The following is a 27,902-nucleotide window of genomic DNA, read 5'->3' as shown; positions in this document are numbered from 1 at the left end:
AAAAAACAAATACAAAAAAAAACACTACAGTATTCCTTGAACTTTCTTTTTTTATTTTCTATGAAAAATAACATTCATTACAGTTGTACACCCAAATATAACATTACATGTCTGCAACAATAATTACACTTGATAAACATAGGACTTCATATCCTCAATTTTTTTAATAACTTAAGAAATACTTTTTTTTCTCTTTCACCAGGAAATTGTTTTCTTATAAGTTTTTTTTTACAGTGTAGCTTTATCTATAACTGGCTCACAACAGTCTCTAAAAGCCATGTCTTTAAGACTTCTGGATATTCATAACATGTTATTAAAGCAGGCGTTTTGTTATTATTCCATTTCATTTTGTCAGGCAGTAGTAAAGAATGGTTACTGATATTTTCTTGTACATTTAACTACAGTACATAGTAGTATCTAAAGTCAGTGTACTATGATCAGGTGTGCGACTACTCCAGTGTTACATTATGTTTAACTCAAACATTTAAGCGAAACAGTCATCTTTGGCACTGAGGCCAAGCTGGAAGTTACAGTTTCCAGTCACCATCCCAGTGTAGAAATCCAGTTCTCCTGGTCTGTTATATTTCAAACTCCATGTTGAGCCCAAAAGCAATTCAATATCCATTCTGAGCAGAAAGCAATATGTTAAAAGTAGCCAGTCAACAGCTGCATCTTGTCTTGCTTTCTTTAAGCAGTTTTCAAATAATCCTCATTTAGTTCCATTTGTGCTTAAAATGACACAAGTGAAATCCAGTGTTCAGTGTTTCAAAGTCTCTCTTATTTTGAGATTGCACTTAATTCATCCAAACAGATGGATACCAAGTAGTATCTACAGAGTTGGAAAGGTGACTTTCTGCAGGGCAGATTACTTAAAACAGCAGCTCTGCCTTCAGGAAATAACTCCGTCATCTCCATCGTCATGTGGAGAAGTGTTTCAGAATATTTTATTGTGCAGCACCACTTCCTGTTGGAGAAAGAAAAGAGGAACATTTTGAACATGCAAACTTAGTTATTCCATTTTTTTCACTCTCTGGTACTTAACATTTTAAGAGATGAACCAAAAATAATGATGTAGTCTATTTTTAAACTCCAGATTTTGCACATCTTTGAACTACTGATACATACTTAGATTGAGTTTACTTTTTCTAAGGACTAACTAATTAACTTTAAATTATGTTTTCCACACTTCTTGTCCACAGTTTTCAATAGCTTTTGCCCATCAGCAACTGACTGTACCATATATTTTTGAAAAATACAAATGTCTCCAGCATTTTAAAGTATCAATTAATACAGTCAGCATTCAAACAGTACATCGATTATTCACACAAGAATGTAAAATCTTTCCCTAGATTTCTGGTATGATTTAACAATGTTATCCAAATCTAATAAACTATCTTATCTAAAAAGATAAATAAAAAGAAAATAGGTATGGACTGTATATCGGAAATATGAGCAAGTAACAAACAAAAACATATTCTTTAATTGCTGTACGTTTTCTACATTTCATACCTTCATCTCTACATGATCATAGCCCTCATAGCAGCTTTGCTGATACGTTTGCGGTGTTTTCTTTTTCGGCGACGGGGAAAGGCAGGTCGGAACGGTACCTGACGACCTGCTGTTGACATCGGCGCTACCGTGGAAAGAACTGCAGAAAAAAGGACAGGATTAGTCACATCTTCTCATGACATATAAATAAATGGTAATTTGTTTTAAAGGAGCTTTAAAAGCTAAAATCTGAATCCTTCACTGACATTGAATAAAGAGTATAACTAGGGTTGGGAATTGAAAAGATTTTCACGATTCCGATTCCCTTTTCGATTCTATGAAACGATTCGATTCTTTATCGATTCTTTTTTCGATTCCAAATTGGGGGAAAAAGGAGAACAAACAGTTTGATTATCAGCATCAACTTTGTTTACTTAACTATTGCACAATCTTACAAAATCAACAAGATCAAGATGTCCACAGGAAATGTGAAACTGGAGTAACATCCGTGTTTAAATGAAAAATGAATACAAGAACAAACTTAATAACCAACAATGTCTAATAACAAATGATGGGATAATAACCTATTTTAAATAACAAAAAATACTAATTATAAAACAGTAGTAGGGAAAATTAACAGTTATTTTGCAGAAAGATGAGCATATCTGCTTTTCTGGAAGGATACAGGATCTTTCAGGTCTTATGGTGTCTCCAGCCGTGGAGAACACCCTCTCAGATGGGGTGGAGGAAGCCTGCACACAGAGGTAGTTTTCAGCCAGTCCAGATAGCAAGGGCGGCGTATCTTGCTTGTTCCACCACCACAGTGTGGCGCTATCCCTGCAGGGGATGGAGGGCAAGCTTTTATAGAGCTGGATTTCCTGATCTACCCTCTGGGCTAAGGAAAGACGGGGCTTTGATTCACAAAGTGACCGCAGCTCGTTGTCTTCCTCCTCGAATAGTTCTTCCAACGTGCGTAACTTGCGTAACTTGCGTAACTTACGTAACTTACGTAAAAACGTGACGTAAGTCGTGCTCCCCAGAGCCGGCGCTTTAGGCTCTGGTGCTGCAGGAATCGAAAAAAGAATTGTTCAGAGAGCTGCCAAACGATGCCATGGAATCGGAAAATACGGAACCGGTTCTGAACAGGAACCGGTTTTCTATTCCCATCCCTAAGTATAACGCAGTATATCAGACTGAAAAGTGCTCCAAATTTATTGAAAACCGATGTCTTCTCCTGTGCAATTTCATTTCAAGAGTTTTACATTCTCTTCTCTTCAGTTCAACCCTTTTTGTGAGGGAACTGGGATGGTTGAAGAAGACTGATTTGATTGCTACTGCAGGTGTGTATTTGGCCTTCTGTTCAGTAGTATCTTACTGAAAAACCCCAGAATTACACATTTTTGGCTCCCAACTAATTTAATGGCTATTAAAGATTCCTTTTAAACTCTAATGGTCTTTGGTTATAAAAAGATTTCATCCATCAAACCATATATATGTACTCTATGGATACAGTGAGCCATTCATAGTAAATCATTAATAAATGAAAGATTGTTATATTTACATTTTAAGACTTAAAACAAACAATTTACTATTGACATAGTAAATGAACATGAAAGCAAATAAGTTCAATCGCACAAGTAAGAAAAAATAAGAATTTTAAGATTTTTAAAATGGTGAATGAAATTAAATAGAATAGCTCTGTTTCAGTCAGACTGAGCAGTCAAAGCACTTCAGTAAAGCATCATTCATCCAGTCTCTTACAAAAGGGAGCTGAGGTGTAGATAGGTATTTGCCCAGTACCACATCAACAGCTGCCAATAACAAATAAAAAATGCAAATTAATGGCACATTAAAGAGAAAGGCAGCTAGCAAAATCCTGAAGAACAAGTTGGTTTAAAGCGAAATAAGTGAATTGAATAAAGTAAATCGTGCATATAGGATTTCTCAAGAAGTAATTCCAAATGCATGATTCACTTTAAACTTTCACTTTAAACCATCTTGAGAAATCCTTTGTGTAAAGCAACATTGCCCTGACATGTCTTGACAACCAGCTTTTCTTTAAGGTATGCAAAAGATAAGTGAAAAAATTAAAATAAAATAGAGAAAACAGGGGAGGAATGAATGCTTATTTTGAAATTTCACCAACCATGCCCTAAAGGGAGATAAAACCTGCTAACCTGAGACTGTGCTTACATTCAGGTTTGAGTCTGAGCTTTGAAAGCAGAACAAAATTTGGGCAAGTCGTTGGATAAGCCGTTGTGTAGTTGTTTATTCAACCATGTAGAGAACACTTCATCTGGCTAGATAAACTCTAAATGAGTGAGTTGTGTCACAAACTAAAATTTTAATCTAATGTCTAACAGATATTCAATACCAAAGTTAAATTAGGGAAGTAACTTGCTTAAAACAATCAGTGAAAAACCTATTCAGTGAGATTTGATGAGCTACTCTTTTTCATTATGATAATGACGATATGGCAAATCGTACTCTGCACATAAAAAACGACAGTATTTTGTTTGTTTTCTGCTTTTTTATAGATAACTTGAAAAGTGAATATTTTTTAACATTAATGGGATATAAAGCTTCACACAAACAATATTATAACTAATGAGTTAAATGTCATTGTTAATGGCTTTAATAACTTTTTAAGAACTCAGCTGAAGAGATGACGCAGTAATTAAAATCTCCAGACATTCCACTCATACAATGTCAATAAAATATCAATTTCTGATGTTTTAAGAATAATATCAACTATAAAAAACTCAAGCGCCAAAGATACGTTTAGTCTGTGAATATATATATTTGGCACCTTCTTCTTTTTGACTATTCAGCTGATATAACGAGCACATTTCTCCACTGTGAGATCAATTAAGTCAATTAATCAATCCTTTAATAAAGTTATACAAAGATGCCTTTGCAAGTCCATTTCCATATGTGGTCAAGCTATCAATAAAACAAGGTATAATGCCATCAATATTGGAAAATTACAAGAGATAAACCCAGGGGTGCGGTATTGGGGGGAAGAGTTTGGATGATTCCAAGGGCCCTTGATTGAGGTAGGGCCCAAAGAAGAAGAAATGATTTGTCCCACTATGTTCTTCAAATATAAAAAGAAAAATCCAGCAGTAAAATAAATTTTTCTTCATGTTCTCCATCATTTTTCATCAGCCAAATGGTAGTAGATTTTTAGCATGATATTTACATTAAATAACTGTCTTTGTCCCTCCTTCATCATGTAAGCAGATGATCCACCAGCAGTGCCCTTTTTTTTTACCCACCCGCCACCTAACCTAACCATTTGTTCCTTGACCTAAAACACCCCCAAGGCTCAGCAATGGGGCTCTTCTTATTTAATGTATAAGTTAACAACCTTCTCAATGTCTAGAAAAAATATATATATTCAACTATATGCAGATGACCCCCCAAGAAAAAAATGTGAGGCTGCTTCAGTTCCATCTGGAGCATATGGTGCCATCGTCTCAACGGCCGTAAAACCCCTGCCTTCATCAAGTATTCTGGAGTAGTCTTTGATTCATGTCAAATCTTTAGAGACCAAGTAAAGAAAATTTCCAAAATCATTCAAATTTAGCCTATCAAACTTTTAAACACATAGGGCCATGTCTACGGAACTGTAGATGTGGCAAAGGCTTATTTAGACTCATAGATATAGTGAAGGAATGTTACTTTTCCAGTTGGATTATCAAAATAAGTGGTCCTCCTAATTGTCAATCATTCTGTTGATACCTTCTCCTCCTCATTTTAACTTACCAGTGGTGAGTCTGACAGTGGAAAAATTGCAAATCTTCTTTTTTAGAGTAAGCTTGTATATGTGATGCAACTTTTAAAAAGAGCGTGCACGAGGAGAAATGGGCTTGTGCATGCTCTCGCACACGTTTAATAGGCGTTCCCTCTTGGGAGCCGGTACAGGGTTGTGCATGTGCATTTTTTTAACAAAATAATTGCGAAAATCCTCCACTATACCTTTAAAGGAATAGTACACCCAAAACATGATTAGCCTTCATTTTCTACTCACCCCCATGCTGAACAACACTCTAGAGTACTTTTTTGATATCTCAAATGCATCTGAAGATCTGGGAGGCTTCTTGCTGTCTGCTGACATTCAAATAATGGAGGTCTATGGTGCCCGAGACAGAAAGGTCCATAAAAGTCCACAAAAAACGTGTCAATATTCCTCCATACTGCTCGTCCAATGTATTCCAAGTGTCCTGAGTGGGTAGCGTCCATAATTTACTCGAAACGAAGTCATTTAGAATGTTTTTAGACCATAAACAGTAGTGTATAGGATTTCCTAAAAGCGTGTTCACGAGCCTACGGAAACCGCGGCAGACCAAACCAGACGAAAGTGCGCATTCAGCATCTGCTCTGCCGATAATGCAAGCGTAGAAGAAGAAATGTGCTGTTTACCTGTGCAAAGAAAGAAACAACGAAAGAAAAATGTCTGAGGACTTCAGTGTTGAGGAAGAGCATGAGTTCTTTGCCGAGCTGAATGCGCACCTAAAATCTTTGTCTAGGAAAACCTTTATTGTTTTAGATGGAAAGCCTATAAACTATCATTAATGTAACATTTTACGAAAGTGTCAACTTTTAGATTTTAAAAGTTATCATATGTTCCTGCATGGATATTTTCAAAGTACTAAATGGGCTTACCTATCCTTCTTTAAATAGTTTTAGCAATAAAAAACATTACAGCGGAATAAGCACCAGAGCATCATCAAGAGGGGACTGTGATGATCAAAGATGTAGAACTAAATTAAGCCAAATGGTGGCGTCAGTCAGAGGAGCACACCTATGGATGACTCTGCCAGAGCATACCTGATTGAAAACAAGTTATGAACATTTGGTTCAAAACTAATTAGTCATGCACCTATACTATAGATAATTTGTAATTATGTTCTAACTCAAATAAAACAAATAAAAACATGTATTAGTATTTACCATTTTTTGATCTGATGCCTCTACATAAAAAAACAACATAAATCATTGCCACCAGCTTCCTATGCAAGTCACCATCTTAATAAGGACTTAACATCGGCTCCTCAGACCACCCCCACATCGGCTCCTCAGACCACCTTTCTGTGATGCTAATTCCTGCTTACAGACCCCTGCTGATCAGAGCAAAACCTACAGTGAAGCAGGTGAGGGTCTGGACGGAGGGGGCCATGGAGGCACTCCAGGACTGCTTTGAATGCTCTGAATGGGACATGTTCAAATCAGCAGCAACATATGACAACAAGATCAATGTTGATGAGTACGCCATGACTGTTTCAGCCTACATCAACCACTGCATCGAGGACGTCAGCACAACAAAGACCATCACCACCCGAGCCAACCAACGGCCCTGGATGACTGAGGAGGTCCGCCACGCGCTAAAAGCACGGAACTCAGCCTTCAAGTCTGGTGACAAGGAGGCACTGAGGACAGCTAGAGCCACCCTGAACCGTGCCATCAGGTTAGCAAAGCGGAACCATAACCAGAAAATCCAGCATCTGTTCCACGACACCAACAACACCAGGAGCATGTGGCAAGGCATACGGGCGATCACGGACTACAACACGCCCTCTGCCCCGGTGGATGAAGTTGATGCTGACTTCCTAAACGGACTAAATAACTTCTTTGGGAGGTTCGAGGCACTAAATCGCACTCCAGCAGTGAAGGCTGTCCCACATCAGGAAGAGGAGGTGTTCTGCCTTGACACAGCCGACGTGTGGAAGACTCTGAGGAGGGTCAACCCGCGGAAGGCCCCAGGTCCCGACAACATACCTGGGCGGGTGCTCAAGGAGTGTGCAGGTCAGCTGGCTGGTGTCCTCACGGACATTTTTAACACCTCGCTGGAGCAAGCCACAGTGCCAGCATGCTTCAAGTCTGCCTCCATCATCCCAGTGCCAAAGAAACCTCAAGTCACCTGCTACAACGACTACCGGCCCGTCGCACTGACTCCCATCATGATGAAGTGCTTTGAAAGGCTGGTAAAGGAACACATCGTCTCCAGTCTCCCCCCAACACTCGACCCGTTCCAGTTTGCCTACCGGCGAAACCGCTCCACTGAGGACGCCATCTCCTCTGCTCTTCACCTGAGCCTGGCCCACCTGGAGGAGAAGAACACCCACGTGCGGATGCTGTTCCTGGACTTCAGTTCAGCGTTTAACACCATCATCCCACAGCACCTGGTGGAAAAGCTGGAACATCTGGGCTTCAACACACCCCTTCGAAACTGGCTGCTGGACTTCCTCACCAACAGACCTCAGTCGGTCCGGGTCGGTCATAACACCTCTGACGTCATCACCCTCAGCACGGGCTCCCCTCAGGGCTGCGTCCTGAGCCCCCTGCTGTTCACCCTGATGACATATGACTGCGTCTCAAGGTTCACCACCAATCACATCGTGAAGTTTGCGGACGACACAACGGTGGTGGGCCTCATCAGGGACGACAACGACCGGGACTACAGAGAGGAGGTGGAGCAGCTGGTGGACTGGTGCAGGGAAAACAGTCTGATCCTGAACGTGGAGAAGACGAAGGAGATCATCGTCGACTTCAGGAAAAACCGCCCCCACCATGCTCCACTGCTCATCAACAGCTCAGCTGTGGAGGTGGTCAGCAGCACAAAGTTCCTGGGGGTGCACATCACGGACAACCTCACCTGGACTGTAAACACTTCATCTCTAGTGAAGAGGGCACAGAAGCGCTTGTACTTTCTGCGGAGGATGAGGAGAGCCCGCCTGCCCCCGCCCATCCTCACAACCTTCTACAGAAGCACCATAGAGAGCATTCTAACCAGCTGTCTCTCTCTGTGGTGTGGAGGCTGCAGAGCCTCTGACTGGAAGAATGTGAGGAGGGTGGTGAGGACAGCAGAAGGAATCATTGGGGCTCCTCTTCCCTCCATTAAGGACATTTCATCACAGCGCTGTGTGTCCCGAGCCCGTAATATCATCAAAGACCCCTCACACCCCCACCATGGACTGTTCTCCCTGCTGCCCTCTGGAAAGAGGTTCCGCAGCATCCGCTGCAGATCCACCAGGTTGTGCAACAGCTTCTTCCCCACTGCCATCAGACTGTTGAACCTTTGATCCACAATCCGAACTCTGCACCTATTGCACATTATCGGGCATCAAATGCTGCTGAACTTTTAACTTTTAGCCCTTTAATTGTTCATCTCATTCTATTTTTCAATAACGCATTTTTTGCACAAATGCCATTTTGCACTGAACCACTGCAACTTGCACACTGTCTCTTATCCTCTGCACTGTTCACACTTTGACCACTGCTGCACTTTTTGTACTTTTCTATAACTTGTGCCATTTGAAATATCAATGCAACGTTCATAAGCTGTATGTAACGCAATTTCGTTCTGTATGCACTCTGTGCATACAAAGTGACAAATAAAGAAGTCTAAGTCTAAGTCTAAGTCTTATTTTTGTCCTTAGTTTCAAACATTTCAGAGGACTGCCCCGGCTTGATTTTTCCACAAATCAACCCGTTATGGAAGAGTTGCAAAATGAAATCCATTATTAAAACAAAGTTTAAAAATGCTATTCAGTGGACACGGCAAGAGGGAAGCAGGGGGATCTGGTGGTCAGATCAAATCAAAATAGATTTTTTTGTTCAACATGTAGAATGGTATGTCTGATGGAAAGGCTTTTTTTCCCATTATAAGTGACATTTGTGAACAAAGCATGCATAATTTTCTTTCACATCATAAAACATGCAATATATCATGCAGTGTTATTACAATGAGTGTGTCTGTTATCACAACATGTGATTAGTCATAAATGATCCGATAAGTCAAGATGTTACTTTCTCAGTCTCACATTGTTGTGGCTTATGTTGAATTTTTCCCAGCTATATTCTAAGTAAGTAAGACATTCAAAACAAAAACACCACAAGTGTTTCAATTATATTCAATAACACAACAGAAGTTTTACCTGAATTAAATGTTGTTGGTTTTGGTCTTTGGTGAGCATGCAGAACAGGCGTCTTTTCCGGCTCCCTCTGTACTATCTCCAGCAGCCTCTGTCTTCTCTCCTGCTCTGTTAAATGGCCAGTCTCCTCATTCAGATTAGAGTCTTTCTCTTGCTTGTGATTGGTTGTCTCTGTCTGAGATGAGGTCCTGCTTTTAGCTAACATCTCAGTCCCCTCTTTTTGACCATCTCCTTTGGTCTCTATGAGTTCGTGAGGAATTTCCTTTGTATATTTTTGGTTGGTTATTGAGTCTTTTTGAGTGACAGATGTGAAAAATGTAGGATCTTGTACTGTCTTGGGGGCCTGTGTTATGCTGACCTTTGAAAGAGAACTGTCTGACTGGGGAGCATGAAGCAGATACTGCGCCCTTAGCTCCTGGTCCTCATCTCCAGGGGTGTATTGTTGTGGGTAGGGTGGGTGTGGATGATATTGATGCTCCTGCCTTTGCTGGTGCTTTAACAATTGCTGTTGCCGCTGTTCATGATCATGATGGGGGATTTCCTCACCAGTCTCCTCCTGGCTCTTATCTAAGCCGCTTCCATGTCCGACTTGTTGTGGGCTTTCCATAATGGTGTGCTTTGCCATTGCCTCAGACGGCCTGGTACCCACCAAGCTTTGAAACCCTGCCGTTGTGTGGTGCACTCCAGTGTGCACATGTGTGGGGGCTTGATGCACTCTAGGCTGCGTCCAGCGCACCAGTTGAGTGTAACTGCCCTGCTGCCATTGTCTCGCCAACGGATCACGCTCATGTGGAAGGTGGTGATGCTGATTGTGCTTTAGATCATCGAGGCGATGCAGGTCCGCCTTGGAAGTTTGAGTCTTTGGTGGAAGTGCATGAGGGGTGCGGGGTGGGGACAGGGGTAGGTTGGAGGATGCAGGTGGTTTTTGTGGTGGAGGTGCAAGAGGGTTTGGTTGAGAGACAAAGGCAGCTGATGAGGAAGAAGACGATGATGATGGAGCAGATCGCTGGCAAGAACAACTAACATCATCTTCCACTGGGATGACGACATTATCATACTGAGGTTTCTTGTTTTTAAACTGGATCTTTAACACCTGTAAAAAACAGATAAATAACCAAATAAGAAAACTATTTTTAATAAATATGTGATGATGCATTTCATTGTTCAATTAAATAATTAATTAGTTTAATTCAAAAACTAACATTTTAGTTTTCTCAAGATGCTGCATAATACTTTACATCCGTCAGCTCCTTTAGTAAATCTGTCAGTTGAGCTTCTTGTCAATATTACAATAATCAACCAATCAGCCACAAAGCAATAGAAAAAAATCAAGGAATCTGGGCATGGTGAAAACGTCTTGCCAAGGAGCAAATTCTGCATTAAATGAAAAAAAAAAAAAACGGTGACTTCACCATCTTCAATGTTGTAATTGCAGACCGGCTGGTCTCAGTATTTTAGAAACAGCTAACGCACTAAGAAATGTATTAAAAATCATATTTCTAGAGAAGCTACAGTCTGATAACTGGGTTGGATTTTGGCTCAGGTATTGACTAATTAGTTGGATCGGATATTGGTAATATGATATTGGGAGATCAAATCCAGTGCACTTTACATGTTACTGTTATTCCTTTCTTTTAGCTGCTTATTCTTTGACAGATAATATAACATACAACTACATCAGTATTAATTTTTTAGCTTTTTAACAATATTTTTGTCAAGGCTAAAGCATTTACTCAACATGGCAAAATATGGTTCATTCATTCAACAGTTGAATTGGATCGGTATCAGATATCATTTCATACGCTCAGCCCAGGTAACGGATAGGATCAGAAACAAAATGGGCTGTGCATCTTTATCTTTTTAACAATTACTTGGGTGGTTAATAAATATTTTAGGTCCAACTTGGTAGTAGCTTGGTCTGCCTAATAAAGTGGCTAGTGAATATAGAAAAACATTTAGAGTGTATCTTACTTAAAAGCTTACTTAATTGTCAATATCTGATTCCATTAAAATAAACAGACTGCTTGTCAGGACCTGTTTTACTCCTCACATTCACAAGAAAGAAAAGCTGAGATTCCTGTTCTTAACGTTTCAAAACACACAACTGACAGACTGATTCAAACTGCCATTGCAAGCAGATTAATCATTCATAGAAAAATCATAAAACTGCAACAGAGTGCTTTGATCAGTCTTGTGACATCTAGTTGTTTATATGACTGATACCAGAAGTGAGTAACTCCAGTCCTGGAGGGCCACTATGTTGAAACTTTTAGATCTGTCCCTGGTCCAACACACGCAAATCAAGAATTTAAATGATTAGCAGGAATCCGGAGAAGTTGACTCCATAGAGAGGAGATAATTCAGCCATTTGGTTTATGTGTGTTGGAACAAGGACAAATCGAAAAGGTTCAGGATAGCGGCCCTCGAGAACTGGAGCTGCCCACCCTTGCCTTATATGATCAATTTAGACAGAAATCTGTCATAAGTCTGTTTACAAAAAAAAAATGAAAATAAAAGTAATGCCAGAAAGTGCCAGAAGACTTCTAAGCATATAATTACAATTTAAAAAGTCCTAATAGGAATCGAAAATAGTCTTGTAAAATCAGCTGGTTTTCATGACGACAATATCCAGCATAATATTCCAAAGAGCAAAGACAGTTGCATTTCAAACTGCTTTTAAATACAAAACTGTTTTGCTGAATTAAAAAGGCCTATTAGGTCAGAAAAAATATAAAATATTAAATGATCGAAAGGTGCCTTTCTCCTTGCAAATTCTATAACCTGGTGAAATGAGTAGTAATTTACACATAAACTGCATTATTGTTGTCTAATGCTGAGTTTCCCAGCAAAGAGAAGTAAACATTTGGAGGTTGCTTAGCAACCGCTTCGAAGAAACAGAGCAGGCCACTCATGATTAACAAGTGAACTGTTGTTTTCCTTTATTTATTTATTCATTTTTGTCCTTATGATGTCCTTAATACAGTTTCAGCTCAATGATATAGTTTCGATCAGCAGTAGAAATCTGGGGCTGTAGGCTGAAGCTTCATAATTAAGTGTAGAATTAATTGCTCCATAATGCTTAATGTTACCATAAACCATTTGGGTTTAAGGTAACATTAAGAATCAAGGATGATTATGACTCTGTATGTAGGAGGACCTGGTGCCCCAACTTGTGCACTGCTGCACAAGTATTGTTTCTTTCCTGATTTTCCCACAAAGCAATTTCACAATTTTGCTATGATGATAACTATAAAGGTTAATATTTTAAATGGTAGGTTTACTGTTGGTCACAAAATATAACATTTCTTTGTCCTCTCAGCCTCAAGCTCATCCCAAGCAGTGATTAAAAAGAATAACTTTTACACAAACTGGCAGTGTTTCCCCTTCTGTTTCTGTGCTGATCAGGATTAAATCAACTCAATATAAAGGGTGCTTCAAATTCTTCAAATTTAGGCAAGTTGTCCTACACTGCAAAAACAATCCAGAAATAAGTAAAAAATGGCTTAAATTAAGTATATTTAGCCTTAATTTGAGTAGATAAATAAGATGATTTGCCAATGGAATGAGTATTTTTACTCTTAAAATAAGATAGTTAGATAATATTTACTTGAAATAAGAGGATAAAATAGTTTTTTCTTATTTTAAAAGGAAATTGTCTTGTTCCATTGGCAAAGTGTCTTACTTACCTCCTCAAATCAAGGAAAAACACACTTATTTTAAGAAAAAATAACTTATTGAGATTTCTATTTTTTGCAGTGTACTTTTTGATTATTTTCGCTCCCTATGTATCGAAAACTGATCATTTAGAGTCATATAGAGCACAAAAATGTCAATTTTGAAATTAAAGAAATGTACCATGTTCTTTTTCAGCAAAATATTGAATTCTAAGCTCTTGATTCCAATGCAAACTATTCAGAACAAAGTACATGCAAAAGCAACACACAACAAAACAGGATTTGATGTTCTAAGGAACTTATTTTACATTCTAGTAGAGCTGCAACTATTATTTATTAATATAATCTATTAAGATGTCGATTATTTTTCGGATCTACGGTCGAGAAGCAGGGTACACCCAGTCCATTGCAGGGAAAGAAACAGGACAAACAACCATTCACGCACACACTCACACCTAAGGAGAATTTAGCTGGAGTACCGCGAGAGAACCCACGCATGCTCGGGAGAACATGGAAACTATATGCAGAGAGACCACGGGCCGGGAATCGAACCCAGAACCTTCTTGCTGCAAGGCAGCAGTGTTATCCACTGCGTCATTGAGATTGATACGATGTGTTATAATTATAATAATATTACTGCTCTTATTTGGTGGCTCTGTCAGCTAAAGGCATGTTGTAGTCTCTACACTCCAGTTAACAATTAATCGGTTACCAAATTAGTTGATAATTATTTTAAATAATTGATTAATTAGGATTAATCTGATTGTTTCAGCCCTATATTCTTCTTTGTATACATGCATCTCAGTAAGCCAGTATAAAATGTAGCAAACATACACGAACAGAAAACAATAAGACAGGAGTTTTAGTTTTAATTATATATACATAGACACATTTCTTGTTGTTTCATGGCAGTTTTTATATTTTAAAGACAGCTGGATAGAATGTGTACCTTTAGGTATCTTCTGGAGGTGACAGTGGCAACACACTGCAGCTGATCTGAGTTGCAGCAGCCTGAACATCGCTGCACTTCCACACATGGAGGCCACAGCATAAAGTGAGCGTTGTTACGATCCAGCATGGATCTTGTTATTTCCATCACCTCTGTTCTGACTTTACATACTGCCGGCTCAGCAACCTGTGGTTCCACTTTTAGGACACAAGAGAGAAAAAAAACAACAACAATAGCATAAGAATTATGAAAGTATGATGTAGAGAAAAATGAAGACTAAAACTGTGGGCATTAGAAGCTATAGAAACCTACCAACACTTCTAATATATCGACCATGGGTTGGGTTTAGAAGATCGTGGTGCTCGTCCTCTTTATCTTAAAAAAAAAAAAAAAAAAAGACATTAAAAAAAGGGCATGTTAGGTCCCCTAATTTTGTTTACACCTTTGATTTGAAGCTGAAAAACTTGCAAGAACTTCTACCACAAGCAAGTCAAGTGTGTAAAACATGAGCAGCCTGTTGGGCAGATTTATGCCCAGCTCATTGTTCAACACACAAAGGAAGATTTTTTTGTACCCCCTCTAAAACAATTAGGCTATTTTCTGACACAATTTGTCTCACTGCTGTCAAGAGCTCTGTTGAACATAGATATGACTTGTTAAATATAACTCATGCATGGTCACATATTCTCTGATTTCATACTGTAGCCCCTCAGTCCTAATTATATCTGGGACGTTGGCTACTTTGTCCAATGTGTGAATGTGTGTGTTTCTAAAACTCACTTGAAGGTGTAACTTACTTGCCTGTTAATTTCAATTAGCTGCCTGTTGCTAAAGGATGTTTCTATTTGTTTACAGAGGTTGCTATGTGCTCACTTTTCTGTATCTAAATAAAAGCTAAAAGTAATTAATCTATTCTTTTTTTAAAGCATTGCCATTAGACTGACTTAATTCTGCAGATGCCAGTAAGTAAGCATCTGAATGTCTGCCACTCTTAATTTTAGATAGCATGTAGTACCAGTATGAGGATAATATGTTTAGAGCTGTTAAATATAGAGTTTACACATGGTTCCAGACAATAAATATTTATAAAATGCAAAAAATACTGTACTAAGAGTGAATTCCTCTGTCAAAAAACTTAACAGAGACTGAGCTTCTAGCAGCTAGCATGTAAATATGTTAAAATGTCTAATAACACTTGATAGTGATAGTGTTAGTAAATGTAGGAAGTTAAGTAAACAAAGTACAACTAAAGGCAAATAAAGTTTAAAAAGTCAACTACTTCAATCATTTTTATCAATCATCTATTGTTATGAAGAAAATTGAGGATCTATCAGATGATTTTATTAGTTAACCCTAATACATGTTAGACAAGGGTTTGCTTAACTAGTGGTTAAGGCAAATCAGGCCATTTTACTTCCTCCTGCTATCAATAGAAGTGTATAATACACTCAAAGTAGATTCACATCTATCCATCTATCTATCTATCTATCTAGATCATTTTATAGACAAATAAATGTCATCAGGCCATAAACATATAAGGTTAGTTGATGTTGTAAATAAGAAATAATCATACAAAAAGTAGCATCAGCCCCTGTATGAAGAAAGGTCTATTTTAAATCAAAAAGGTTATGAGTCACATTCTCATGTCCTGTTTCCAAGCATCCTTCTCTCTGCTTGTTAATTTCTCTGGAGGCTGTGATGTCACTGTGTTATTTATGTGCTATGATATGAGATCAAAGTCCTGTCTATTAATACATGTAATGTGTGACTTGGTTCCTCTGTGGTTTAATTTTAAAATTGTTTGCCGATCAACATGTGTGTAGGTTTTGTTTAGACAGTGATGGTTACATTCTTTCTGTGACGCACACTGTATACACACATCCATAATTCAAACCTTTAGAGGAATCCAGAACAGTGGGATTATGTATTGACCTGGTGATGGAAGCCTTTTGCTTCTCCGTCTTTTAGTTTGTAAAATGGAAAGCCTGACTCTGCTCTCTTAAGACCTTTCCAATAACTTGCTAAAAAAGTATGATGCTAGGTATGTATGCTGACACTCTCCTACGGTGCATTTCTCTTCATCCGTGGCTGTGGATAACCCCCCAAGTCTACCTCCTCCCTGTCTACCTAATTAATGTTTGTGAGTGTGTGAAAGTTGTGTGGGCTGGCTGTTAGTACCTATTGCACTGGCCTCCTGCTGCAGCAGCAGCTTTAGGTCTTCCACTGAGGAGATGGGAGAGTTCCACACAAGGTTGACCAGTGACTGAGGGAGTGGATCGCCCTGTGGAGACAAGATATCCAGTGAGATGTTTAGAAACAAATATTTATCTTAACATAGGTTATAGGTTGGAGATCACAATGAACCAGATCAGTCACGATGTCCATATTTTGAGTCTGCGTTTGATGAGTGGCCATCATTACTTTAAGAAATGAAGGTCAGTCAGTCCAAAAAATCAAAAGCTGGCTACCTTCAAGAACCCAAAATATAAGACATAGTTTCAGTTGTTTCACACTTATATATATATATATATATATATATATATGTATATATATATATATATATATATATATATATATATATATATATAAACAAAGTATGTTTGTGGTTGGTTGAGCTTATTGCTAAGAATGTTATACATACTTTTCTGTTCAGCTCTATGTTGAGTTCCAACATGTTGACAAAGGGTGGCTAATTAGGCAATCAAACTGTTTTCAGGGTAACTATTCCTATTATGGTATAAATAAAAATTGAATTTAAAGGAACAACTTTGTGAATGACATCATTATTGTTAAACTAGGAGCAAAACTAAAAGAAGCAAAGGAAGACTTAAGGACAAAACAGAAGAACTATGGTCCCCATAGTTTATAGGCTCAGTATCTCTATTTGATCTCAGTCAAAACCTGCTCCAGTTGCACTTCCTGTTTTAAAGAAAATGCTGGTTTTGATTGGTGTTTGCTGCTTCCCTCACTCTCTCACTGTCTGTTTACCCACAAGACCTCCTGTTTCTTCCTCTTTCACACAGGAAATTAGCCTCCTTATAAGCATGCTCTCCCTCTCTCTCTGCATTTACAATTTTTGGATATATTACTTTTTCTTTTAATTACCATCTTTGCATACTAATAAACATATTTTGAGAGTCACAAATCAGAACAGTAAACCTTTCTAAAAATGTATTTAGTCATTCATAATTTAGGTACAGAAATGGACTCGGATCTAATGAGAATTAAAAACTCCAAGATTGTCATGTTCAAAGAAAAACTTGTGGTTCCACAATTGAGATCAGAGGCAGATAGCAGAGGATATTCTTTGATGCGTTCTGTTTTGGTTGGCTGTTAGTTGATACCATCTAAGAGAAACATTTGATACAGGAACATTTCAAAAACATGCCAAAACAACTTAAGGGAGTGCCAGGCATTTGAACCGTGATAAGATAACTGTGAGAAGAATGATGGGTTCTTTAGAGCTCTCAAGTTTTGCTCCCTATGCATTTCTAAAGTTATTCACTAAAAATTCAAAATTTTAATGAACGCTCCATTCTCAGTTGAATTGAACATATACTGCTGAAGAGATCCAAATGTGCCGCTTTTTGCACACCAGATTTACCAACATGAACAACCATCACATTCTTTTGAAAGATAAATACAGATCATATCTTGTACACTAAGTTAAATTTACCATCATTTCTTTGTATTACACAAGCCATCTAGATTCCCAGTATTCATATTTCCACTGGCTCTGAGGCGAAATGTTGTTGAATAGAACTGAATGAAACCATCAGTGAAACATAAAGTACAGCTGCAGCTGTAAAACCAGCAGCTGCTTTTTTGGTCCGCAAAATAAAAAAGATTGCTAAAAGAAGGAGGGGAAAAACTGTTTATTAATAAGGAGCTTTGAAGTAAAATCTCAGCTCCTTTAAAAAATATATAAATCTGATAAATGTACCTAATTTTATAATGAGCACAGTTAGACTTATGCCTTGGCTTTCCTGAGCCTCCACAGTTACTGCCATCCAAGGTACAAATATATGTAATAGTCCGCCATTAACTACCTTTTGTTGTAGTTTTATTACCTCACAAAGTACACTAATGTGAGATTTTTCTTTAAACTTCTCCCAACATCCACCTCCCTGTTGATGGTATCTAGATAGATGCAACCCTTGTTTGTAACAGTTATAGCAGTTTTAAATCTAATTTACACATTGACTGTTAATATGGAAAAGTTTAGAAAAAATGTCCTAAAACTATAAAACATCCATCTATCCACCTTCTCCCAATTATTCCATCAGGTTGCATGGAGCCGGTGCCAATCTCAGGCAGTTTATGGGCGAGCGGCAGGGTATATCATGGACCATGGGTGTAGGTTTGCATAGGGACCAATAGGGACATACTATTCCCTACCAATAATGCAATATGAGTAACATTTACAATGCAGCGTTGCTGCAACAGTTGCTTCTAAACCTCTCGCAGCTTTGCTGCCTCGTTATGCACCGGGAAGGCACTCAAACGAGGCGGTGTTATACCCAGTCTTTCCTATCCCTTCAGTAACACTGCTACGCTGTTTAACTCCACTCTTATCGGTTTTTCTGCCTTAAGTTCCGTCTTCTCTCTTCCTGACTGTCTTTTTTCTAGTCCGTATGTGTGCGTGTGTACTTGGAGTGTGAAATTTAGATTTTATTCACGCTAGAATCAACCGTGATTACAACAATTACTATTAGGCTACGAAACTAGTCCCAATTAAAAATTATGATATGCTCTAAAACAGGTGAAAACTGCTGATTGCAATTCTACAAAGACGTCAGACAGTGTTTTGATTTGTGGAACCAACTTCAGTACCTCAAAATGAAGTAAAATAGATTTTATCAACAAAAACCTTCTTTTTGTTTAATAAAACTAAATATTCTGAGATGGACAGAAAAATGTAAGGGTTTTTCCTTTTACCAATACTTGTTAGTATTACTCTTTTCAGGGCACAGGGCAACACAGACAAACACGGATACACACCTAAGGACAATTTAGAGAAACCAACCTAACAGTCATGTTTTTTTAAAGTGGGAGGAAGCCGGGGTACCTGGAGAGAACCTACGCATGCACAGGGAGAACAAGAAAAATTCATTCAGAAAGACACTGGGCCAGGAATTGAACCCAGGACCTTCTTACTGCAAGGCAACCATGCTGCCCACTCTGAACACAAGACTGATCTTGAATGAGATGTTTCTTTATTTTGTCACCAGAAAAGGCGACAAAATAAAGAAACATCTCATTCAAGATCAGGTCAATAACTAAAAGCATTAAGATTAACAACAGCAATAAAAAAAAAAACTAAAAATATTCAATCTTATACCATATACATGTAAAATTAAAATGTGGTGAAAATGAAAAAAAATCTTGCTAATATTTCCAACAACTATAATATATACAATTGCTATCAATAACCTCTGGCAGAGGTTTGAATACCTATTTATTTTACTATACTGAATACTTATAATACTTTATTTTTGGAATGTTATATTTTAACCTAAGGTAAGCTGTACTTTAAAAATCATTAAGATATAAGATACCTCAATTAAAGCGTCGGCTGTATTAAGATGGGATCACAGTTTTCATCCTCTAGATTCTAGAATAAGTGTCTACGATCTTGGCTATGTGGTTGACTCATTATTCAAAGCGATCCACTATCTCCATGTTTTGTTTGATTATTATATTATTTTTTTGTAATTTTCCCCAATGAGAAAAAAATGGCCCCAAATTGGGTCTATAACACCACTGCTTTAAACTGTTTCGCTAGGAACTATTGCCAAGCCCAGTAGAACTTAGCATTTTAATCAGCTGCCATATAAATGTAGCTTCCTCCACTTCATATAAAAGGGACTTTATAAAAATCTAAATACGCTCAAGAGGCTTACAAATTTGGTAGTAATTATGCAAAGAACAGCAAGAACAGGAATCCAAGTCTTGTTTTAATCATAATTTCTATCTTTGGACGTCCTAGCTCAAAGTACTCCACTTTATCTTCTATGGTGTCTGACCTTGAGTATTTGAATTCATTTCATGTTTTTTTTTTCTTTTCCTGCACCCAGCTTTCTTCTCCCTCTGCTTTCTGTCTGCTTAGTGGGCGGTGATGGCTCAGGACACCTGGATGACTTTCATGAGCCATTGGCTGACCCACTTAAGCAAATACACACACATACATCCCCCCACCCACACACTCCTCGTTTTTGTCCTTTACATACAGATGCTTAACCACTGTCCGCCCAATTTGTCAAGGCAGCCTTCCACACGCATATAAACACACATTCACACTTACAAAGAGACACTTTTCCCCTCTATAACCGGCCATTATTACAGTCCCTGCACACATCGTACACACATCCATTCAAATGAGAGCAGAACACACATTCAGGAAATAGTTTTTCGCATGGACAAATAACAAACCACTGGTTTAAAATAAGAACGTGATTTGGACAAATAACAGTGATTCTAGAGGAACACCTTTTCCCTTTGCTTTCATCCAACACACACATTTGCAAAGTAGAAACGTACAGCCAGTTCTGCTAATAGCCCTACATGAGTGTCTAGCTGACACTGTAGGTCAAAAAGGCCGTCTGTTAGGATGTTATGATGTACATATGTGTCATACAACTACTTCTAAATGCACACTATGCTGGTCTTGGAGGAAGCCCTGAGGGCAGCAAGGTTGTGAGGAATGTTTAGGGAGAAAGGTGAAGTGTAATGGAATGTAATTAAGGGGCCAGCAGACAGCTAGCACGCACACACACTGTCAAACAGAGGATAAAACATCTCAAGAAAAGGCAAGCACAAACAAAAGCTGAGAATCAATGTAATGGTTGAGTCACATCACACTGGGATGCAATGCCACATGCCTTCTTTTATCAAATTGGTGGCGGGCCGCCAACTCTATACTACAGAAACAAAATAAGACCCACTGGGCTCAGTGGGTACTTTTTTAATCACACACAGCAGCAAGCAGGGCAAACAGACACCCCCTACGCATGCTGCGTCCCACCCCTGGCTGAAGAGATGAGGGTGTGGGTGATGGATGGAAGGCCCGAAAAAGAAAGGAGCTCAAAGGAGAGCACTGAGTAAATGAGAAAAGAGGAGCTGAAAAAAAAAAAAAAAACAATGAGCTCTGACTTCATGGGTAAACAAGGTGACATTCTTCTTCTCTTTGTGCCTTCAAAGACAGCTGTCATCCACTAGCTGGACACTAAAAGGTGTTCATCCACAGCTGCTTTCTGTCATTTCTTTAGTAAACAAAAAACCTGAAATGAAAATTTTATTCCGATTTTATCAGGATAACAAGAAATATGTTAATTCATGCAAACTGATCTTTTTCCTACTAAAATTATATTTTCCATTAACAGTATTATGTAATTTTATGAGCCTACCAAGGGTGCTGGTCATCGAGCTACTTATGCTTAATTACAATTATAATTATTTTGTTTTACTCAGAGAACTTCATCTATCTTGTTATGAGAGTCAGCTGGTTGAAATTGAAGTCAGAATCAATTCAAATTAAAAGATAAAGTTAACTTTTAAAGCATTTAAGTACTTTTCCTGAAGTTAGCCAGTTCTCTGTTAAAAGACATTGGATAAGAAATATTTCTTTCTGCTTGCATGAGCAGTAATCCATCAATAATATGTAAAACCAAAATTTAAAAGTATATTAGAATAAATTGGCAACAAAGGGGGAAAAAACGGTCTAACAAATTCCTGACCCAAAGCCCCGCCTTTATTTTAAAGCTGCTGAAAATGTACCTATAATTAAATCACAATCATCACTTCAACATCTTTGCATGTTACAGATTTCTATTACAAAGCACCACATGTATGGGATTTTCAGTTGAGCATTATATTGTAAATGTGCTACATTCACACTCTTTGTACCAGCAACATATGTGTCCAGCTGGATGGATTGGTTCTCCATGCCCAAACCTGCGAATGACGAGGACGATATGTGTTGGCAAATGGAGAAAACTATCAGGGATTATAAAAACACTGTATAAAAGCGCTGCAACTAACAATTATTTTGCTAATAGATTAATCTGTGGTGTATTATTTTAATTAATTGATTAATAATTGGATAGGCAAAGGTTCCTCAAATACATTTAACGAAATTGAACCAGGTGAAGCTAAAACTTTTCCACTTGAGGAGTTCTGGATAGAGCATACAGACAGATGAAAATGTGTTTTTTTTATCTTAAATGCAAAAAGTTTATTTTATGAATCTCAATACAAGTACTGCTCTAATGGGGTTGCTCTAATCAATGTCTATTAATCGCGATTAATCCAATAAATAGTTTCAGCCCTACTGCATATCATCGCCAAGATTTCCACAAATAGGAGCGTTTTATTTTGATATAACAGTTTACAGTTTGATTCCATAGTCTTAAAAACAAACAGTTTATAGAATTGTCATGATCTTGGAACTCACGACTGGCTTAATTGCTCATTTCATTCACCTGTCTAACTCTGCCCGGTTGCTCATCGCCACTCATCTGACCCACCTGCTCATGCCTCTATTTAAGGTGCTTGCTTCCAGTTATCAGGGCCTAATTATCTTGTTCTCTCTAGCGGGTGGTGAGAGTGTTTTTAGAGTTCCTTGGTGTTTCTGATATCCTGATCCTCACCTGCTCTGACTCTCAACCACTGAGCCTGCCTGTTGCTGTCCTGATCCGTGCCTGACTTGGCTTTGGACTCCTGGACCTCTGAACCTGCCTGTTCCTGTTCTAATCGGTTTGCTTAACCTGGCTTCGTACTCCTGCATGTTTTCCCAGGCTTCAGCATCTGGAACAGTCTGGGCGACGCCCACCGCATCTTGTGGGTAACCCACCAGCTAGATCCTTCCTCGTTCTCAGGCCATGGATTGAACTCTAAAACCAGGTTAGTGACTCACACATTTAAAATAATCCTCCATCAAATTATCGTGGTCACTATCCTGTGTTTCTCTCCTGCAGAAATTTCTGCTTTAGACGCCCTAGCCGCTGCTACTACAGAACCGCAGATCTGTGTTTTAAATAAACGCCTAATTTAATCATCCCACTGTCTGCCTCTGAGTTCTGAGTAATGACAAGAATAACTAAATCCAAAATCTTTTTGCAAATAAACAATATTAGTATGACCTTCAGGGTACTATCTTTATGTTACTATGCAAACTTTGACATTTGTATATCTTAGTAATGACACCTACAGTTTGGTGGCAGCTGCAGTGAATTTATATTTATAAATATATATATATATATATATATATATATATATATATATATATATATATATATATATATATATACACACGCGCAAGTTTTAAAACCAGCCGTTATGATTAAAATGTTCTACGTGTAGAATTTTCAAATTAAAAGCCTTCAAGCTATTTCAGCCTTCAAGGTATTAAGTCACTTTGACACATTTTGCAATAATCTTAGGTTCATTTTAAGCTGAATCCGTTGTACAAAATCTGGTAAAACATGACATATCTAATTATTCAGCTTTCGATAAAAGCGTATTGAATTTTTACCATCAATAATCATCCAAAACTTCATTTCTTTTAATCAAACATAACTCGTCTTACTTAAAACGTTTACCTAATGCAGACAGTATTTTCCCTAAAAATGGCACCATATGGACCCTAACAAATACATGCTGTTAGGAGCCACTGCACATTTCTATCTGCTGTTCGCAGGCCTAACCCCTGACACATACACACACACACACACACACACACACACATAAACACATGCACATTTGTCACACTAACATGTTCACATACACCCTCAAACATGCATCCAGATGCAAGAACACAGAAATACACACACACTGCATAAACTCCATGAAATCCCTGGCAGATTAGTTGTTGTTCTTATGTAAAATGGATCAAGCAAACAGGCGGCAGCCAGCTTGAGTGTGGAGACAATCATGACAAAACAAAGTGTTTAAAAGTCACCAATCAGTTGTTATTTTTCTTTCTTTCAGAAGATAATGAGGATAAACTGAGTTGCAACATGATCTGTGAATATTTTGATGGGTGTAACTCTAGCAACATTGAAGTGGATTTTAAAAGTATGATATTTAGCACATGTGTAGACATGCTTTGCTTTTGTTTGCCAAAACATTGTAAAGGCAGCAATGTGTTACAGGATTATGCACAGAAGCAGAGAGATGATGCTCTCTGGCTCTTAAAACCATATTAACTTTCCAGGTATGTTCTACGGTGACAGTAAGCAAGTCCTAATGCTGTAAACTTGCTAAATAATGAGTGGATATACGTGGAGTCTATTTAGAGTAAAAAAAAAAAAAAGAACTAAACCAAAGTATGACCACTTCTGCCATAAATGCATCAGATCAGGCATGCTAATGATTTACTTACAAATTAAAAAAATTTTTTTTTCCATTTATGAGTACAAATATGCTCATTAATCCAGTTTATGTCTGGAATTGTTAGACTAGATCACAACCTTTATTTATTCATTTTTTAATGCCATTGTGGGCGAAAAAAAAGTCCACTACTTTATAAACCCATCGACCAGATTGTTTTAAAAAGGTTAGGAACATATCTTTTTTGTTTTCAAAACCATCCTCTTCTTCTTTATGTGTTAGAGTCACTGAATAAATGTTGGAATCTGTGAAAAATGAAACTAAAAGATAATTAGCTATTCAATCATATCTTGTTACAAGCACTTCCTGCAATGATGAAAGTATATATTAACAGATAATCAATGCAAAAGAGGAAATATGGATATGTTAGCGCATTGTAGACTATCTTAAGTGCTTAAGTGATATCAGTAATCAGAACATATTAAGAGACATGATTGCCCCTTATCAAAGTAAGAATGAAGCTTAATTTTGTCAGCTAATGACAACTGAGTTTTGTTGACGTGCAGCTTTTTGTGTTTGTATTTACAGAGTTTTGTTTTGGACTGAATGCCAACAAAGTAAGTGTACAAAAGGTTCTAATGGAACCTATTCCGAGAAACATTTTACTATTGCAAGTAACGACTTGCAATGGTAAAAGTAAATTTTCAGCTTCGGCATCGTCGTTTGAACTCTGCTGCACAAAAGTGTGATCCTATCTCACCATTGCCCTCCATCTTTCAGTGAAAATCCTCCCTGCACACAAAAGATCTTCAGTTGCATATATATATATATATATATATACATGAATATATATATATAAATGGACAAAAAGGACAGAGTACAAGTCTAACTGTCATAAACTGATATTGCAATCCACCAAAATTGTGCAAGACTTCTTTCCAAAATAGACCCTTTATAGGGGGAATCAACTTGGGGACCTTTATGTGACGTTTGGACACTCCTACTTTTGGCTGCTCCTGTATTCTTAATAATTCCAACCCTTATGGGCCCCTTTATTGGATCTGTCTTATATGTATAAGATACATACATACATATTCTATCAGATTAGACTGTGTAGAAATGTAAAAACTTCTAATGAGCCCCTGCTGTTTCACATTGAGTTCTGCCTCTGTAAAATATTTGAGACTAAATGTGAAGATTTCCAGGTCTGAATATTCTAAATATTTAGTGCAGAATTAGTTCAAAGTCATGACCTCAACCTTTATGTCTAATAAAAAACATATAAGTAGAAAATCAAAAAGTGAAAATTTTATGTCAGAAATTTAGATCTTTTTCATAAAAATAATGAAAACACAGAAGGTAACACCTTTCTCCATCTTTAACACACTTAACTTAAGATACTGGCAGAAAATTTCCTATGGCCCTGTCTGTTTCCAGCTGTCTCCCCACCGATTAGAGGTCATCTGTGTTCAGGTCTTACCTCAGCGTTACCGAGCCTCAGACGGGCCGATAAGAGCGCAGCCAGCAGCAGGACCCAGGACTTCATGTTTCAGCCCAGCCTGAGGAGCCGCAGGGGTCTGGCTGGGCATTTAGCACCACGGGGTCCAATCCCGCAGCCGCACCGAGGAGCGCAGCGCTGTGGCCACCGGCGCAAAGCACGCACTGTTAAATATCCCCTCACCAAAACGTGTCACCGCAGTCAGTAAGTGTTGCTTGTCCAAATGTTTGCTCACGGTGACTCACACAGAGGACAGACGTCCGAAATGAGACGTTGTTTTGAAAACTCACTCAGGGGTTTCCGTCAGTGAGTCCAGAGCGCAGGTGTTCCAGCCAATGTACTGTCAATACCTTCAATATCCAAGTTCAGTTTAACAGAGATTGCTCCAAAAAGCCAGCCCCAGTCTGAAAGCATTTGTCAACATATGGCACAGTGTTTAGTCCGTTTTTTCTCCATGCAAAAACGCCATCATACTGATGATCAGTTTTTAAGAACTTGCTCCTTAATTGCATTTTAGAGAGAGAATAATGCAGATTTCTGAACACGTGTGGAATCTCTCATTCCTGCGCGTAAAACGCGGCTTTACATTGAAAGTGCGCTCGGTGCGTAAATCTTGTCCAGCAATGTAACAGAACTCCAAGCCCCCCGAGATTCATTAAAATGCTAAAGAAAATCTGTGTTTAATTGGAGCGTTTTTCTTCATGCATGCTCGGTTCCACGCGTTGCCGTGTCTCTCCGCGTCCGTGAATATGTTGCATCAAGTTGTTCTCGCCCCGCGCAGCTCGCCTCCTTGGTTGCGTACTGAGCAGCTTTCAGTGGGGAGCGTGTCCTCCCCTCCTAAATTTTATTCAAGTCAGGCGGAGGAAATAAAATTAGAACCGGAAGTATGTTGACTGCCCTTCAAAATAAAATAGTAAGTGAGGGCAAACCCATGACAGTGCTTTTCTTTGACCAGCTTGTCCAAATAAATGCTGTGTCTTAACATAATGTCCATTAGTGCTAGCAGGAGTTGACATGTGTTTTAATTCTACAATTTTTACTAATACTGCACAAGCCAAACCCCAATTTAATTATCACCAGATGCTGAAAATGGAAACTTATTGGAGAACATCACTGATCTCTCCCTTGATGGACATTTTCTTTTTTATAACTGTTAAAAAAAAATAATAGTTAAAAAAAAGAAAACTGTAACCTATGCAGCTATTCTTAAAATAAGAGTTAAAGCTAAGGTACCTACTTGCCAAAGAAGGGGGATCCTATGTGTGTTATTAGATAAGTTACTGCTCTCAAGAACTTTTGTTGTTACAGTCACTCCTGGCTAACACACAATTATGAAATGAGCAATCAGAAGAAGAAAAAATGTAAAATACAAATACATACTTGTATAACATACATTGTTATACAAGTATGTAATTAACACTAAGCTTATGTTCCAAAGGGACAAAAAGGTGAACACAGTTTGTATACTAGAGATGTGAAATAGTTTCAGGACTTATGATTTTCTGGAAAATCAAACTACAATAAATAGACTTGCTTTGATTTCATATTGAAAAGTATTTTATATTAAAAGTTTTTGGCAAATATTTCTCCTCATTAGCGTTGGTCTTTACTTCTGTCTTCAAGTTTGCATGGAGGTCTTTTGGCCTCTTGAAGGTGAGGTTATTGAACCACCTTTTTGGGTGTGAGGAAACTAATGCGCTAAAACGGCAGTTGCTCTTTAAGTTAAATGTATGCATATTAGAATATAAGCATAAACAGTAAGTCTAAAATATAATTTGTGCATTAAAATTTGTGTTGCACCAATACTGATACAGGTATTGGGCAGGGCCCCGATCCAGCACTAAAATGGTGGTATCGGTATCGGCGAGTACCAACAAATAGGGCACCCATACCATTTTGAGAGTCAAAAGTTTATTCAAATATTGTCACCCATTCCAGGTAGGCAATAAAAAGCTCTACTGGATTCACTTTGTATTAGTCTTTTTCCTGCTTTCCAAAGGTAGACAGCAGCTTGACAAAGCCATGTG

The 27,902-nt window shown here is 38.2% G+C and overlaps 1 protein-coding gene across 3 annotated transcripts; it reads right to left on the bottom strand.

Annotated features, from left to right (window-relative positions):
• Positions 1–32: 32 nt before the first annotated feature.
• si:ch211-79m20.1 (putative mediator of RNA polymerase II transcription subunit 12) lies at positions 33–26,671 on the bottom strand. Of its 3 annotated transcripts, none has more exons than XM_038304818.1 (7): positions 25,858–26,671; positions 16,227–16,329; positions 14,361–14,426; positions 14,049–14,245; positions 9,429–10,518; positions 1,510–1,651; positions 33–964 (listed from the first exon to the last, which is right to left on the bottom strand). In XM_038304818.1, the coding sequence occupies exons 1-6, from the start codon at positions 25,921–25,923 to the stop codon at positions 1,518–1,520; spliced, it is 1,656 nt and encodes a 551-aa protein (XP_038160746.1). In that variant the 5' UTR covers positions 25,924–26,671; the 3' UTR covers positions 33–964; positions 1,510–1,517. The 3 variants fall into 3 exon arrangements, with proteins under 3 accessions (XP_038160746.1, XP_038160748.1, XP_038160747.1); XM_038304820.1 differs by having other exon boundaries at positions 14,361–14,423; XM_038304819.1 differs by having other exon boundaries at positions 1,510–1,648; positions 25,858–26,665.
• Between the last annotated feature and the right edge of the window lie 1,231 nt (positions 26,672–27,902).

The sequence above is a fragment of the Cyprinodon tularosa genome, unplaced genomic scaffold, assembly GCF_016077235.1.
Source record: "Cyprinodon tularosa strain WSP-4 unplaced genomic scaffold, ASM1607723v1 ctg542, whole genome shotgun sequence".
Taxonomy (NCBI): domain Eukaryota; kingdom Metazoa; phylum Chordata; class Actinopteri; order Cyprinodontiformes; family Cyprinodontidae; genus Cyprinodon; species Cyprinodon tularosa.
This window is presented reverse-complemented; position numbering and strand designations above follow the sequence as displayed.